The 18,895-nt window shown below is 46.0% G+C and overlaps 1 protein-coding gene across 1 annotated transcript in view; it reads right to left on the reverse strand.

Moving 5' to 3' along the window:
* znf423 (zinc finger protein 423) overlaps positions 1-18,895 on the reverse strand; it is a 127,208-nt gene that overhangs the window by 76,171 nt on the left and 32,142 nt on the right. The window contains exon 3 of the mRNA XM_062390643.1: positions 18,232-18,432. Coding sequence (XP_062246627.1) covers positions 18,232-18,432 — 201 coding nt within the window. The remainder of the gene's footprint in view (positions 1-18,231; positions 18,433-18,895) is intronic.

The following is an 18,895-nucleotide window of genomic DNA, read 5'->3' on the forward strand; positions in this document are numbered from 1 at the left end:
GAGCAGAGCAGTGCAGAACACCTGGACCTGCCATTAGTGACACACTCAGGGATTAGAGGCACAGACGGCACGAGAGATGGAGAGAGAGAGAGAGAATGCACACAGGGATAGGGACACACACACAAACAAACACACACACACACTCACACAATATTCAGAATGAAATGAAAGTGCATGAACACACGCACGCACACAAGCACTGGCAACTGTCATCTCAACCGAAATGAGGATGCCGAAATATTAAGGAACATTCAGATTCAATTTACAGACTCATTTGCTATTGTGTCATTTGTAAATGGTGAAATCTGTGTGTGTGTGTGTGTGTGTGTGTGTGTGTGTGTGCGTGTGTGTGCATGAGAAAGAGAGAACTTGATGTTTGACACCTCACACACTCAACAAATGGCCTTTTTCCTTCTGTAGTTTAGTCATAAAAATGCAAACCGATAAAGAGACATACGGTAAAGGCAGACACACAGACACACACACACACAGACACACACAACCTCGGGTCAGAAAGGAAATAATCCCCAAGTATCTAGTTCAGGGTGACAGCGGAGAAGGAGAGGTTTTCAAAATAAACCATCCAGAAAAGAGGCTCCTGTGCGAATTAAAGACCACACACTGGCTGCAACAAAGAGCGGCGCTCAGACACACACAAGGAGGGACGCACACCCAGAAACAAAGGTGGATTGGGTAGGAAAAAAGTGTGTGTGTCTTTGCGAGTGTGTGTGTGTGTGTGTGTGTGCGTGTGTGCGGGTGACATGGAACAGATCAAAGGGGGGGAGAGGTCGGAAGGGCAGAGAGGGAGAAAGACAGAAAGAGAGGCCAGGGGGTCCCGTAATTACAGCCTACATCCGCCAAGCTGAGTGTTTGTGTGTACGTGTTAGTGTGTGTCGGTGTGTGTGTGAGCATGTGTATAGGTAGCCCAAGAATGGCTGTGGAATGAAGGGGAGTTGTGAGGGGAAATTGCTCTCTTCCACACACACACACAAACAACCTCACCACTGTCATGTCCCACACAGGAAAAAAAACAAGAAGGACACACATACAAACACACACAGATCCAGACAAAACAACACAAATCCCACCTTCATGTGGTCTTTTAATTGAGGGACATCACTCTGATTTATGTATTATTCTGTTTGTCTGCACTCACGTCCTGTGTTGTGTTCTCACTCCGCGCCCACAAACTTTTCCTCTCATTCTTACATTTTTATATAATGACCCTGTAAACATGTCCCAACCAATGGAATGCCAGGTATGACATTGGCCAATGAGAAAACTGTTTATAGGGATTTAACCGGTTTCACCAGGTTCAGCACGTCACTCACCAGCAAGGAGCACAAGTAAATAAAATAATAAAATAAAAGTGAGAGATGAAGTTTTCTAAATGCAAAGTGAAGAAATAACACTTTGAATGAGCAATGGACGGGTCATAAAGTCACATCTACAATACGTACACATGAGCTCATGCACGGAAATGTGACACACACACACACACGCACAGACACACACACTAACACAAACACAGGGATCAGTAGTGTCTGCGGGGCAGGGGGGCAGATCAATGGAGACCACTGACTGGGCCGGTCTCTGCAGCAGAAAAGTGGATTGCTCTGGGACACAAACTATTGTACAGCGCCACACTGACTTCAAACACACACACAGACACACACACATAGCTGTAGACATGCAGCTGAACATAGACACACACACACACACACACTGACAGAGGACACAGACAGTCTAATAGAGCGGTGAGAGCAGAGAGATGGAAATACCTCTTTGACTGACTGGGGTTCATTGTGCTTTCATGCCTTTGGAGAGGACACCCCCCCACCCCCCAGCTAATCTCTTTCTCTTCCTCCCCTTTTTGTTTGTCCCTCCATCCCAACCCATGTGTCGGTGAATCCCTCCATCCCTCCTCCAGTCTCTCTCTCTTCACCTACTTATTACCCCCCCCCCCATCTCTCAGGGTTCAGCTGCACTTAACCTGGTTGTCCTTTTGCTACAGCTCCAACAACTAGACTCCAAACGTCAAGCTGGTTATTGTCACACTGGTTATACAGGAATCATCATGTAGGAAGCCTTAGCTGGGAAACTCCATTCAGCAATAAGAAGGAAGATGACTTTTAGAGATTCGTGGGCTGTTTTGGCCGTTTTTCAGTTCTCTGGAAATTGTCCATCTATCCCACATTAAAAATGTTTGCCTTTCCAAAGTGCTATCTTTATTAGGCACAACATTGCCTATATAATTACGCAATACATATTTTTAAGTGGAAGGCACACAGTGAAAGATAGAAAGATAGAGATACTTATAATAAAAACAATATGATATTCGATCAGTTCAATTTGTTCAAGGCCAGAAACCGACACTGGTAGCAGCTGTTTATCCTCAGAATCAATGCTCTTTATCATGAATGGAAGAAAAAGTATTTATTGTTGTGTTATCGGTTGTGTGCATTTGTGTACTTCCTTCCATGTTTAAGTATTGTCCGAGAGAAACTTCCTTTTCCCCTCTATGTCTCTCTAACCTCAGTATTAATCTGAAGCCCCCCCCCCCCCCCCCACCATGAGCAGACACCTGTACGACTTTTCTCCACCTGCAGGAGGATCCGTGTGTGTGTGTGTGTGTGTGTGTGTGTGTGTGTGTGTGTGTGCAGCCCTCATTCCTCCAATCCCTCTCTGTCTCTCTCTCTCCCTCCCTCCATCCTTTCCTCCACATCTTTACCCAGCCCCCCCCTCCTCCTCCTCCTCCGCAAAGGAGCAAGCTAAAAGCACAAGCATGCCCCAAAATTAATTTAAACGGAGGAATTAAATTAAAAGCGAAGCCTCAGGAGTTTTATTATGTACTGATGTTTGAACCGTTAACTTGGATTGTATTACTAAAATATGAATAATTAAGGACTGGTGGGGCTATTATTACATCAGGAAAGAGGAGGAAAAACACATTATGGTGCTGGAACAGATTTAATGGAGACGGATTTTGTCTGTTACGAGAAGCTGAGTCTGTGGACGGTGGAGTGGACTGACTGGGTCGGACGCTGGTTAAATATTTTGTATTGTGCACATCAGACGCCTGTATTTCAAATGCAACTGAATTATTATTTAATGAAATGACAGAGAATTTAAAGAGGGACGACGTGACGGCTCCCACAAAAGCGTCTTGATCGCCCCCTGGTGACCGGCTGCAGTATAAGTCCTAAACGCTGCCTCCTCCATGTTAACAGATGGGACAAGTGCCGAACAAAAAAGTTGAAGTGAAGTAAAAAGACATTTTTCGCAAAGATATGCTTTAGGCAGAAAAGTGTTCAAGTGTTTTCTGGTGAGTTCAGTTTGAACGAGGAATTGGACGTAATAAATAAATTTCGAGACATCCTGACAGCTGCGACTGACTGGCTCAAGATGGCAGCGTTCACATCCACGATATTTAGTCTTCCTTTCTGGGCGGGGGGGGGGGACAGGGGAAGTAGAGACGTGTCACTCATCTTTGGTTTGGAGCTGTAAAGATCCAGTTACTGATACCGACCTTTGTTTAAAAGGCAGACATTCAACACGTCATGGCGTGTTGAAGAATCTGTGACATTAATAACATGGACAGTCCTGATGTTATGATGCTGTCGCAGAGTAACAGAGCCGCTGTTAATGGCGTCAGTCACACTCGTCGTTCTGCTGCTATCAAGTGTCAAAACATCTCGGAGAGTAGAATCAAATCTGTCTCTGCTTGTGAATGTTACAGGAAATTAAACTTCACAAACACAAAGATAAGGAACCAAAGTGAGATTAATACGTTTTCACACCCATACTCATTTTCTCTAAATGTATTTTATTATAAACCGAAATGTAAATGTGAGTAGAGGGACCAGAGGGAAGGTTGAGGAAGGTTAATTCCATAAAAGTCTATTTTAAAAACCACAGATTTGAGTCAGTACATAATAGAACAGATTTTAAATGTAAAGCCCCTGAAACACAGTGGACCTGCCATGTGTGTTCAAAAACCTAAAGATTTGTCTGCAGCTGTTTGGTCTGTTGAGTTTCAAAGATTCTCTTAACACTGTGAATCTCCACGTGTACTGAACACACACACACACACACACACACACACATCACAGAGTGTCCCACAGCCCCTTCTAGCTTTCCTTAACTTTTCCTCACACCGCATCTCTTCTATGAGCTTCTGTGTGTTCACGAGTGTGCGTGTTGCACTGCAGAATTATTAGTCTTCTTGTAGTGTCTCCCCCCCCCCCCCCCTTATCAGCCAGTGAGCAGTCAGCCCACCCGGCCCCCCTCTGCAGCTGTCACTGCCCCCCCCCCCCCCCCCCCCCCCCACACACACACACACACACACTAGTCTCTGTGGGAAAACTCCCACACACACCAAATATCCACATGCACTGAAAACGATGGTGCATACAAATCTCTGTGCACAGGCCCGAGGAGTTCGCTGCTCAAATTCACACTCGCGGAATTTTATCTGCTCATTCGCAGGCCGCGTGGTTTGGCAGCCGACAGGGGAAAGAAATATCCAGTCACCCTGCCACCCTAAACCCCCTAATGCCCTCTACCCACCATTCCCATCATTCCCCCCATCAAGACCCAGCGCTATCCCGTGAACAGAGAGAGTGACGGGAGAGCGGGATAAAGGCCGACTTAGCCGTGCATCTCCCAGAGGGGGGGGGGGGGGGGGGGGCATTACTCAAGCAGCGGACTTTCTACGGCCGAGGTAAAGCCCCACATCACTTTCACACATGCACTGAGAGCCTGAACCTATCTGGACCAACCAGGAGGAGGCAAGTGTCGGAAGCCGTTTCACTGGAAAGTGAACTGGAGCCATTCTGCTCATTTCCTGCTCTTGAACTTTACGTAAATAAAAAGGTTCTGATTTGTCCCAAACAAATATGGAAACGTCTTAAATCCATCTGAACTGCAGCGTGAACACTACCCGTGAATAGCATGGACCAGAAATACATCAGCACATTTTAATTTGATAAATGTTCGACCCATTACCGGCTTATTGGTTTAGTCATTTAATTACAATCCTGATATAAATGTTTCTAGAAATGCTCATATTGATGTTTAAATATATGATTTATCTCTTTATATTGGACGAGCTGTAAAACTGTCACATAACAGTTGTTATAGAGATCTGTTACTGTAGCATGACACAGTACGTGAGGATGATATGTCCCCGTTAAGTGGACTCAGTTTAAAGTGACAGCGAGAGGGCGTGAAGATGATGATGATGATGATGATGATGACGTTTACATCCTGTGTCCTTCACACTCTGCCCATGAGCCACCTCTCACCCACACCAAACACACAACAGTGCATTTCCATAGATCACAAAAGCATCTGATACAAACAATCTGAGAAAACAGCTCTGGTCAGTCACAGAGCCCCCCCCCCACCCACACACATGACTTTAAACCCCCAAACACACACACACACACATACATAAATACACAAACCCAACTGGGATGGATGGATGGACAATTCAGTACAAGAGTTGTGTCCCTCTCCTCCTTCCCCCTATCCTTCATTGTGGTTGTTTGTGTTGTTTTGTTGTGTATTTGTGTGCCCCGACTCGCTGCGCTCCTCAGCGGGCCGTGCTCCTGACTTATTTAGCAGTGTGTTTTCTATCATATTTGAAAAATGAAGAGCATATTGGTTAATATTTCAAGACATCCCAGTTGCACGGGTGGGAAAGAGAGAGACAAAGACTGAGATGGGAGGAGAGGAACGGAGGGAATACGAGGGAGGAATTCTCTTGTTTCTTAACCCCAATTCAAGGATTCACGCAGAGAGCAGAAACACGCATGAACACACAAACACACACACAGCGAGACACACACATTTCCCTTCCACCCAGAAGACACATTGCAAAAATCTTACATGCAAAATGTTTAATTTTGCATTTCAAATACTGCACACACAGACATGCATTCCATCATGTATAATGTGAAATCATATCAGAACAATATAAACTACGTATTAGAGATCGGCCCAGTCGATCATTTGGTCCCGTTTTTTGCCAAATTTGAAGAAAATAGCTAAATTACTAGGTTGATGCAGATCAGAAAAAAAAATGCTGTTAAACGCTGGCAACCAGATATTAGATAAAACACTTATAACAGCAGGTGATTGGTCAGTCAGGAATTTATCATGTAAGAAATTTGACCCAAGTCGAAGTCAAATTGTGCAGGTGTTTATGTGTTGGTATTTTAATGCATATTCCAAAGTGAGAGCTGCTCCAATAGCATAAAACTGATCATACACTCATTTGGTAGTTTACCAGGTAGGCTACTTCTTCACCAAGTGTTATGCAGACATGTTGGTGATGTGGTTTATTGGGTCTTATATTATACAGAGATTATATTTCAATAAACACAACAATCTCTCCTTTGGCATGATTCTATAAAAAATATGTTTTGTACCTCACACACAACTTTACAGTCGTTAATCTACTCCTCATATTCCTGATGCATACCTGCACACAAAAGCTTCACATGCACAAGACATCTGCACGCAATCGCGCTAACTTCACAAAAAAAAACACACATACATGTCCTCACAAACACACACTTGACAATGGCCCTCCCCTGTGACTTCCAACAGTGCAGTGAATTCCAATCAGGCAGTAAGCAGGACAGCTATTTCAAGGGACAAAGGACAGGGAGAGGAGTGAGGAGGGGTGGAAGAAGGGATGGAGAGGAGGGAGCCTGGGAGGGAACAGGGAGGGGGAGGGAAACAAAGGGTTCTGGTAGCACCCAGGGGAGAAGGCCCTAGAGCAGCTGACGTCAGTGTGTGTGTGCATGTGTGTTCGGCACTGGGGGTGAGGGGGGGTAAATGGGAGTGTGAGAGAGAGGCTGGCAGAGTTCTGGTCCTGCTGCCCCCCTAGGGAGCTCTTGAGGCGGGGAGAGAGCAGAGCAGAGCAGGGCTCCCAGCCCCCACATTACCAGGGGCCGGACGCACAGCCTGGCAAAAACAGTCAGTGCTGCGGAACAGGCGAGGCGGTCAGTCGGTAAACAAGAAGTCAGTGATTTTATTTAGATACAAAAACAGCTTCCTGGTTAAGTTATTAAGAAAAGAGGCCAAATCTGATATATCCTCTCCAACAGCCGATTGAGTGTCTCTTCAATCTGCTCTAAAGAAGAGTCCTCATGAATCTCACTTTCCCTCTGCTGCATTTCCTCTCTCTCTCCGACTCGCTCTCTCTTGATTCGGCTCCGTCCTTCCTTCCCTCTTCCCTCCCTCTTCCCTCCCTCTCTCCCTGGAGTTGTGCTTTTCTCTGACATTTGGCTGGACAAAGGCGAGTCACACCTGAGCGCTGGGTTAAAACTATTATAGGCCTTCTCCCTGTGGTACACTGACCTTTGCCACCGCTGTCTGTGACTGAAAATGGTGTGTGTGTGTGTGTGTGTCTTTGTATTCAACATAATGCAAGAAGTTATTATAGTAAATTCAATATACATAGACAACTACAATGTGTTTAGAACCATGAATTCAAAATCTGCAGTTGATAGAAAAGGATTAAAGAGAGATCTCACTCATTCCATTACAGTAAAGCATCAGCGCTGCTCTAATCCACGTGGCAAATATAGATTGTAAATATTGGACCTTCTACTAATAAAAATACTTCAATTAATACAAGGAAAACAAGATGGTGAGGAAGTTCCCAGCTACTTCTGATGATCTGGTTATATACAGATGTACTCTAAATACACACAACCACCAGTAGCGGTGCTTGTGTTGTTAAGTGCAACTTACAACCTCAAGGGACACACAAATACAATAGTACACAAAAAAGAAATACAGTGCAATAAACGTCTGCTTTCAAAACACTAAAACGTAAGAAAATAGTTTAAGTGCAAAACAAATCCGAGGCATCAAACGGGGTGTGGGAGACAGTGGTGAGGAAAGAGAGAAAGAACGAGTGGAAAAACAGAGGGAGGGAGACAAACAGGGGCTGCTCTGGGGCCAGTCGCCACAGGGTGCGTGTGCATGTGTGTGTATGTGTGTGTATGTGCGTGCGTGTGTGTCTTGGGAGGGCACAGTGGGGGGGTTCGGGGGCATGGAGGAAGGGATCAGAGCTTTGGGGCCAGCTCCACCGGGAACAGAGAAGATGGGGAGAGAGTGGAAGGAGGGGGGAGGAGGAGAGAGAAAGAGAGAGAGAGAGAGACACGGGGGACGAAAAGGAAGGGATGCGGTCAGTTTTGAGTTTGAGGACACAGCAGGGAGGGACGGCGAAGAGGGAGGGAGGGAGGAGAGGAGAGGAAGCCGTCATTGTGGTCTGTGTGTTTCCGAGAAGGAGAGGAGGGTGAGAAAGAGGGAGGAAAGAAAGTAAAAGAGGGAGCAAGGGAGAGAGGGAAGGTGTATCAAATGGAGGGAGGTGGCACGTTCTACATGGGAAGAGAGAAAGAAGCGGCAGAGAGGAAGAAACCGGGAGGAGGAGAGTCCCAGGTGTCGGCAGGGGGGAGGCGAGTGGGGGTGGGGGGGAGAAAAGAGAAGGCGGGTGGAGGTTCTGGGGGTCCTGGTAGTTGGCAGGGGTGCAGGAATCCAAGGGAATGGCCTGTTCCTCATTACCCAGACATCCCCCCCCCCCTCACATAGACACACAGGAGGCCCCCACATGGCCCCATGACAACTCTATCTGGACTGTTCACACACACACACAGACACACACCGGGGCAGATACTTAAACACACACACGCACTCACACAATATGCGTGCACATGGCTACATTCCCCAAACTTAATACAATTATAGAGAAACAAACAAAAACACTCCAACATGTGAAAACACAGCGTTTGGGATTAAACATCTCTAAAAACCTCGGTGACCGAGCGGAGCTTCACGCCACAGGAGTTTTTTTGTGGCCTTGAAGAAAAAGAAAATCAATACAACACTTGTTTTTGTTTACTGGGTGCAACAAAAAACCTTTACCGCAATAACAGATGTTGTGGAAATGGTCAAATTGAACAACGCAACATAACGGATTCTTTAAAAATCTGTTTTAACGCCACCATTGAGGACAACTGGCTCCATAACGTAATTTGCCCATGACACTTGTTAGACTTAACCATCAACTAAACTCTATTGTACCGATGTGCCCTTGAGCAAAGCCCTGTGCTGCAGCAGACAGACCTCAGGTTCTCGGCACCAGCAACGTGTGGTAGGATTATGACCAACCAAGAGAGAAAAGAACGAACAGTAAGCCAGTGCAAACAGGGGATTGAAACTCAAGTGGTGCCGTGGCTTCATTCTGCTGCCGTGTCAGCTGAGCTTGTGTGACTAACATCCCCTTTAAATGTGGATAAACCCCTTTAATGAAAAGAGAAGGCCTGTTCCTGCTCCTATGAAGGTGAGACATGAAGTTGGGTGTTTTTGAAACACAGTTGTATGCTGCCTTGCATTGTGGGTAGCAGCTACCTGGCATGGCTGTTGCTCCAAAAGACGTCACACGCTAAGGTTTCATGCTCGGGAATCGAAAACAAAGCCGGCTTTCGTGCAATGCTAGCCGTTAGTACTACCGCATGAAACACAACGCAACAGAAACCACCATGCACCTTCAACGTCACCAGCGTTTCCATTGAAGCCTAAAACGCGTACATGCAAGTTCCATGTAATATTCATGGGGAAAAAAGAGGCAAACATTAGCGTGTCCACCCGAGTGTGAAATCACCGCCGCTGGACCGACAACAGAGTCATTTGACCCAGGAAAGAACACAGGTTGTATCATTTCACACAGAGGACAGATGTTCACGGGTAATAATGTGTTTTCTTTGTTTCCTGTGGTAAAGGGGCTTCAGTCTTAAGCCTTTAAACGTAGGACTCAGCTCGGTCTCTGTCACTGTTGCTATCTGTTCGAGTCCCATCCCTCCACTTCCACAGCATTTACCTGAGGGCCATTTCCTCCAGGTTCCCTGTGGTGTCAACAACTGCTGCTGCTTCCACCCGATCTCACTTTCCATTGTGCCGAGCTCCGAGTCGCACAAAAACCAGACATCATGACACCAGGATGTGTGTTTTATGTGGTTGTAGCATTGCACTTTACTGACACGTGCCTCTTAGGATACTGCATGAATGAGCTGCTGTTAATAACATGCTAAGTTATTATTTTGTTTTTTTAAATAGCATTATTATCTGTTCCAGAAGTGAATATATGTGTGTTTGTAATTAGAAATTCACTCAGGGTTATTTGTTGCCTTGGATCAACACATCACACAGCTTGATGCTGAACCTCGGGGAACACGTCTGTGTTTGTTCGACAGACAAAACTGATTCTGACAATGAGAGGCTGGTAAAAACAAAACATAAAATGGAATCTTTGACAAGTTGCTCAGAATGAGTAATGCCTGACATTCAAAACATGTCAGGGATCAGAGTTGGGTGCTTTCAGTTCAAGGGGGTCGGGGGGGGGGGGGGGGGGGTATGTCTGTAATAATGGAATTAGGCAAAGTGACTGTACTCAACGCCTTTGGAATTTGGAAAACAAAAGAATAAATTAAACCTTTACAACATGAGGTGATTTCTCTATTTGTGTTTGGGTTGATTTGGTAATTTTACAGTTTAGGGATATTTCAGTTTTTCTTAAAATACACAACATTCTATATAATGTGAAGGCAATTCAAGATATGATGCATTATGAGCAAGTTATTATTGAGAAGCAAGTTTAACATCCCGCACAGATTTTAAACATATTGAGCATGTTGAGGAACTAATATATAAACGGACTCTTCTGAAACCTAGTCAAGTTTAGAAGTAAGTTGTTGAAGTTCAGCTACTACAGTACAGCTACTGATTAATTGCATCAGTTTATAATCTAGACTAGGAAATAGCATATAAACTGAATGAATAAATGAAAATATGAATTAATCTGGTGACAGAGGAAACGTAACTTGAGTTTCTGACAAAAAAACTCTTCATTTGCAAGGCTAAAGTTTAAAGTTCTGACCGGTTAAAAAAGATCAGTGTAAATAAACCGTGACACACAGATGAGTATCTATTGGACTGAAATTATTCAGAAAAATCCAAAACCTGCAACAAGCTACACTTTCATCACTCGAGTGCATCTGGAGGTCGACCGGTCACATTCTGGATGAGATGCAAAGTCCAGTCCAGACTGAAGCTCACACACTGCATCCAAATCTAAGATCCAACGTCTGACGAGGGAGAGCAGACAACTGTTATTTATTCAAGGATATGTAAATGTATATTTCTATAATCTGACTGTGTAAATATTTGATCAAGAAACACACAAACACACACAGACACACACACACACAGAGAAGCTGCAGACCCTTTGGCTGAAGAATTATAATTAATGTTTGGAGAGAGATTCGTCTCTGCACCTTACACAGCGAGAGAAAAATCACACACACTGCGCCGGACTATAGAGTTAGGCTTTTTCCTATCTACATGCACACACACAGACACACACAAATATTTACACTACACAAGATCTACACACAGGCACACAAGGACAGAGAGAAGGAGAGGGGGAAGATGAGAGCGAAAGAAGAGGGAAGTTACATTTTTAATCGAGTGTTTCTTTTCCTCTGAGCAAAGTAGGACTGAATACAAGGGGGTGAGCTGGTGCCAACACACACACAACACACACACAACACACACACACTTTTTGTGTCTTTTGGCAAATTCTTCTTTTTCACTCTTGCATTAAGTAAGAGAAAAGGGACGAGAGTCAAAGTAGGAGAAGAGGGAGGAAGAGGAGGGAAAAGAGGGGAGGAGAAGGAGGGGAAAAGTTGGGGGGGGGAAGAAGGGAAGAGAAAAGAGAGGAGAAGAGAGAAAAAGTCCCTGCAGAGTCTTTCTCCCTTCCTGGAGCGAGCGCGGGCCCCTGCAGCACCGCCTGTGTAATTTCCAGCGGCAGTGAATACAGGTATTAATAAAAGCCCCATGGGGAAGAGCACACAATATAACCCTACATTTTCAGGCATTATGAAAGGACGCCCCCAGGGGTCCTCGGGCTCAAATTTCTGAGATGCAGGCAATGTAAAAAGACGCCCCCGGGGGAGGACCCCGCAATAGAAATCTGCTGAATTCAAAGCATTTCCAGAGCCCTGGTGGGAGCCATTACTCCCACTGGAGGAGGAGAGCTTTTTCACCCTCTCCTCGCTCCTTCCAACTGCTCTCTCTCTCTCTCTCTCTCTCTTTCTCTCGCTCTTTTTTTACCAAACATGTGTTGCTGACATGTTGACAGATTGCTCAGTGAGGTGTTTAGGTGCATGCACAAGGCACGTCTGCTGAGACACAGGCTCCCTCCCTCCCTTCTCTCTCTCTCTCTCTCTCTCTCTCTCTCTCTTTCACTCGCTCCCTTCCTCCTTCCCTCACCAGTTCCCAAGTTCCTTCCATCCCTTCCTTCCTCCCTCCCTCCCTCCCTCCCTCCCGCCGACTGCAAACCTCTCAGCGCGCCCAAAACTGCTCCCATCCATATTTCATAAAGGAGAAACTAGGCTGAAAGAGAGAGAGAGAGACAGAGGGAGGATAGAAAGAGTTTAGGCAAGAGGGAGAGCGAGAGAGGGGTAGTGGCGGGGGTGCGAGCGGAGGGCGAGAGAAAGGACGAGAGGAGGAAAAAGGGAAGATAAAGAGAGACAAAGCGGGATCAAGGGAAGGGAGCGGGAGGAGGAGAGGACAGATAAAGAGAAAAAGAGCGATGTGGAGAGTGGGAGAACTCCGCAGTGAAAAATGAACCCCGTGATGAAAAATGACTTCACAACAACCCCTCTCTCCGTCTCACCCACTCCCTGTCATCCCTCCCTCTCTGCATGTTGTACCCCCCCCCCCCCCCCCCTGCCTCCTTCCACCCTCCACTTCTTCTCCTGCTCTCCCTCTCTCCATCCCCCTCTCCTCTGGTGCCGGGCTCCTGCTCTCTCCCTGGAAAACCTGAGCGGCAGCCAGCTGTGTCTCTGTGTGTGTCTGTGTGTGTGTGTGTGTGAGTGTGTGTGCGCGCTGTGCACTTGTATGTATGCCAAGGGCTTAGCACAGGAATCTTCAGGCCACCCCCGGGTACAGAGACACAGAGGGGAGGAAGGGAGGAAGAGGGGGAAGGAGGGAGGGAGGGAGGGAAGTGTGAAGAAGAGGGGGCAGAAAAAGGGAAGAGGGGCACATGGCGACGAGGAGGGCAAGAGGGAGGGAGAGGAGGATGAAAGCTGTAAAAAAAAAAAAAAAGGAGCGAACATAAAAGGAAATGAATAGCTGCATGATATTTATTTTGTCAATCAATCGCAGCTACTGAACCAAACACACACACACACACACACAGACACACACAGACGGCAGGCCAGAGTGCAGGAGGCTGTCTGTAATTTTGTTTCAGATTACACCCCCCCCCTCCCACCTCCTCTCTTGTAGAAAGTGATCTGTGGTTTTAATAAGAGTCTTGGCCTCACAGGACTCAGCTGCTATCCTGACGACAGACGCAGCGAGGTGTGTGTGTAGTTCTCTGCTCGAGAGGGTTGTTCTCTGCATGTGTGTGTCTGTGTGTGCGTGTGTGTTTGTGTGCGTGACAGCGGGTTGCGACAGACGGTGAGAGCTGAGCGGTGGGGAGATGTCCCGCGGGACTCGAACCAGTCACCCAAGGGCCCCGGCGCTAACAGACACGCTTCTCCTCCCTGCTCCAGGTTTTTCTCCTTTTCCACTTCACCCAACCCCCCCCACATCTCTCACCTCCTCCCCATATATACTAACTTTTACCTCTTCTCCACTCCTCTTCCTCCTTCACCGTCTCACCCCCCCCCCTCCCTCCGAGCTAGACAGGCTCCCTAGTAATCTCTCTGCTCCCCCACTGAGCGAGGGAAGTGAATAGACGAGAGGGCAGATGTATGTGCCCAATTAACAGAGACCTCACAAATACCTTCAGAAAAAAGAGAATACACACACACACACACACACACACACACACACACACACACACACACACACACACACACACACACACACACACACACACACACACACACACACACACACACACACACACACACACACACACACACACACACACACACACACACACACACACACACACACACACACACAAGCCACTTTTCCACCTGCATCATCTACGAAGCGACTAGCTGGGTTAATGACTTGCTATTTGTCACTGACAGAGCCAGTCTCCCCCCCGACTGACCGCTTTCTCTTCAACTCGGAGTCTTCCTCCTCATCACATCCTCTTCGTCCTCAAGTGGATTTTACTGACATCTTTCAACGATCTCTCGCCCTCCTCACTCACACCTACCAGGAGCGGGAGGACACTGTTGACACGGACCAGACAGGTTTTATATAAACACACAACTAAAGATGGACAGTGTGTGCACAGACAAAAGCAGTTTGAAAACACAATGTGACCGAGTTTAAAAGCTCTAAACACAAAACAATGACCCAACCGTGGAATGTTGTGGCTGGTTAGATAGCTTTGGGGATTCCCTAATGGGAAGCGTGTGTGTGTGTGTGTGTGTGTGTGTGTGTCTATGTGTGTTCATGTGGCAGAGCAAGGCCAGAGAATGTTCTCCATTTGATCTGGAGGAGTTTTTTCCGCTCCCCCGCTCCACAGGGAGCCTCTGCTCCACATTCTGACTCCTACTGAGACCCATCGACACTTCCACAACTCGCTCGCTCTCTCTCTCTCTCTCTCACACTTACTGTACAAAAACAGGATATAGATGCTCACGATCTAAAAGTGGTAGACACACTTCACATGTGCAGGTGTTATGCAGTATAAATACACACCTCAGTGAGTTTTGGAAAGAGCCGCTGTAGTGGAGTACCTCAGCAGTAGAGCTCAGTAGAGTGCAGACGTACACAGAGGCTCAACAGTCCCCTCATGAAACTACAAGTGCATCCACCACAGATCTGTTTAAACCCCCAAAACATCCCGTCAGGCAAAGTTAAAGAGAGTGGAAAATAAAACCTCCTGGTTCTGGAACCTGATCAAGATCTGAACCAATCTCTAATTGGAAGTCCTCTGACCCGTTCATAAAGTTTCATGCTCATGCGTCGTTTTTGCCTAATCCTTTGTTTTTTAAATCAACATATGATATCAACTCTTCATCACAGTGGAACTGACCTTTGACCTTTTGGATATAAAATGTCATCTCTTCACTGTTTTATCCAATTAGACATTTGTCTACCAATGATTAAGCACATTAATTATGTTATAATTCATTAAAGTACTATTAAGGTCACGGTGACTTCGACCTTTGACCCTCGATCACCGCCAGTTCATCTGCGAGTCCAGTTTTTGCCAAATTTAAAGTAATTTCCTCGACTCATCTGAGCTTCAGGAGAAAGCGTTGGACGTGGAGACGGACGACCTCCAGACGACCCCACAGCTGTCACCGGCCCGGAGACGTTAACGTGATGAGGCACCTCCACAATGAAACCTGCCGTTCACAGCTCCAATGGAAACAACTGGGGCCACCACAACTTATATAAGAGAACACAGTTACACTGAGTGTCCCCAGTTTAGAGCAGAGCCATCTCACTGGCTCAGAGCTGTGGAGCAGAGTAACACTGCTGTCGTCATCAGGACACACAACCAGCTGAGCAGCGCGGCTCGTGCACATTGTCGTGGCATTGCCTGAACCAGATGTGTTTGGTCTGTGCGTGTCTGAGTGGGCGAACACACACTTATGTGTCATTGATCTGTGCCAATGTATGTGTGTTTGTTCAATTTCCACTCAAATTAATGGCGCCTCTTTATAGGCCTTCTGCTAGAGTGGCACTGAATTACTTGGTGCTTCACTCTCGCACCTGGGACCCATTCCGTGTTATGGCCGAAGCTAGCTGCTAACCTGGGACCCATTTGCTACAACAGTTTATAGTTAGCGTTACAGATACCAGCGTGTTTTTGTTTCTGCAGAGAATTCACGACTAACTACTGATGTGTCTCAAAACGGCTGCTGGGCCGCAGACCACAGACATACAGGTGTTATTCAAAGACAAAAAGGAAAACATGATTTCAGGAAAGTGATTAGCAGCAGAGACAAAGGCTGTATGAGCCGGAGGTCGATGCAAACTTCATCTCACTGAAAACCATTCAGCCCTTTTTATCCTTTTATGAGTTTTGCTCATGATATGATCGTAGACATATTGTCCAAGTAAATGAAAAGTTGTTTTGGACATTGCAACAATATAAAAGCCTTCAAGTAGTAGAAGAAGGATTTAGTTTTTTGTCATCCTTATTACAAGTTGAGGAAAAGTAAAGAGATAATAAATACGAGTTCTCTGTCAAGTGAAGTTGTTAAAATTCTCCAGACTTGAAAAGTAAACTCACAAATGAGTTTTTATATCAGTGTTTACGAAGCAATATTTAGACGTATTGACAGACTGGGAAGGTTTCTGTCAATGGGACATTACATTTCAAACTTTATTAGAAAAATAAAGCCTGGATTTGTTTGTTTGTTTGTTTGTTTCATGCTAATGCAAAGCTTAGAGTAATACATCACAGCTATATCTGGCAAGATGGCCCCCGTCTGTCACCCCCAACCAAGATGGCTGATGTCTGAGCTGATTGGTTCTGCTCAGGGACACGCACACAATCACACACACACACACAATAAGCTACAAAATGCATGAACACATTAACTCTCTCATGCAAATCTTGAGTGGCGTGTGTTTACCCCCAGTAGACAGTGGGTTTTCAGTGTGTGTGTATGTGTGTGTTAGTGTGTGTGTGTGTGTGTGTCTCATGCCCTCCTACTAAACTGGCTCCCAGGAGTCTCCACCATAGAACTTAAAAGGACTCTTTAGTCCATGTTTTTTAATTTAGCTTTCTCCTCAATAATAACCAGAAAGCCGTGGTCCAGCCCCTCACTTCAGACACACACACACACACACACACTCCCTTCATTCTCACAAACACACACATAAGACTAATACACTCTTGTACAGCCATATACACAACAGCAAACATAAACACAGATGAACCCGAGTACACAAGCCCCCTGCATGCAAGTGCACACGCATCCAGCCAAGCTGTGGGATTACTCTGCAATCTCAACCACTCCTCCTCCAGGGAAAAACATGTTTTATCATTTCATTTCATTTCTTTCTTCTGTGCTCCCTCTCGCCCTCCCCCCTTGCCTCCCTCGACTTTCTCGCTCAGCAACATGTAGCCCTCCCCAGACTCCGGAGCTGAAATCACAGGCCACATCCCGAGCTCTGATAGCAGCCCTGTGCTTTTGGCAGTGTGATTCTCTCCGAGTGTGTGAGCTGCCGTGTGTGCGTCTGAATGTGACACAGCGTGCAGAAGTAAATTACTCTGTGTGGGCGCGCGTGTGTTTGAGAGCTTGCACGTGTTTTACTTGTGGGTTAGGGGAAGAGGGAGCAAAATATGAAAGAACAGAAAAGTATTATTTTGAAAAAGCAACACTTATATTTATATAGAAATACTTCTGTTGTAGATCTAGTGAATCCTTGTTTTAACTGACCCTCAGGCCACCAGGAGGTTTTGTTTGAGTTGTATAATATTATTCCACTATAAGGGATCTTTCTCATCGTCCCAGTCCATCCCAGTGCACGCTTTAGAAGAATCTCTCTTTATTGCTGCATCTCCCAGCATCTCCCCGATGCAGCAAGTGGGACTGGATGTCAGGCCAGCGGGGGCAGAAGGGGCTGCGGAGGCAGGGGTCTTATCATCTACATTACACCGTCTCTGGGAACACTGTCATTTACCAGTTTCAACTAATTCCCCCACCCCTCCCAGTTTCCTCATCCCTCTATCAAAAGTAAACACACACGCGCTAAGAGCCAGACTGCTTTGCAGAAGTAAGAAGGCATGTGTGTGTGTGCATGTGTGTGTGAGTGTTGGCTTGTCAAGCAAGCGTTTGGATTAATCTGTAGGAACCAGACGCCCCCGCCGAGCTCCTTTCAGCCCCTCCATTAATTACACCAGTACTAATAACGGCTTTTGTGTGTGTGTGTGAGTTTGTGTGTGTGTATGTATATGTGTGCGTGTATGTATATGTGTGCACGAGTCTGTCTCTGTGGCTATGACAGAATCCTCTTGCTAAAAGGTATTCAGTCACCGAGGAACCTTCACTGGTGGTGATGCAAAGAAACAGTTTCATCTGAATCTTAAGATGAAACTTTTGATCCAATCCAAGAAAAGCTTCAAGATTATAAAGCAGATAGAAAAATCACTTTGATACCAAACTTCACTCCTGGAAGATGGAGATGTTGGAGAGATGGAGAGTGATTCCTGAATCTTACCTGCTGGGCAGTGGTTGGTTCTGTGGTCACTGAGCTCGGCCAGACACTCAAAGTCCTGCTGACAGTTGTCACAGGTGAAGATGGACTCGTCGTCCAGGTCGTCGTCCTGGTCTCGGTCTTCGTGGTCGTCTGGTTCTCCGTCTTCAGCGCCCGGGCCGTGGACTTCCTTCAGCTCGGACTCTCGGTCAGAGGCTGGGACTTCTGAGGAAACACACAAAACCAGCAAACATATAAACACAACAAGAATCATTACACAGATGCAATCGAAATACACAAAGAGACATTTTTAGTTTTTCTTTCCTCTGGTGTGTTGTACAGATTTGTGTATGTAAACAGGTAGCAAAGTTAAAAAATCCAGAGTCTTCAGGATCTTCTCTCCCCAACAGAAAGCCAGTTGATCAAAGCCATTGACCAATCAGACCAGAGCAGGAAATCAGAGCAGATCAGGCTTCATCAGCAGACAGGAGCTCAAAACAAGTGTTAGAGACAGAGGCTGAAAAGAGGAGCTGCAGCAATGGACAGTGGGACAAGATATAAGGCGTTTTCTGAATATGAAAACTGAGCAGAATATATCTCCTTTAAAATGTTCAATATCTTCAGGATTCAGTCATAAAAGGAAGGATGATGCTCTCGAGGATTTTCAGGCCTTAGTTATTTCTGTCGT

The sequence above is a fragment of the Platichthys flesus genome, chromosome 6 (assembly GCF_949316205.1).
Source record: "Platichthys flesus chromosome 6, fPlaFle2.1, whole genome shotgun sequence".
Taxonomy (NCBI): domain Eukaryota; kingdom Metazoa; phylum Chordata; class Actinopteri; order Pleuronectiformes; family Pleuronectidae; genus Platichthys; species Platichthys flesus.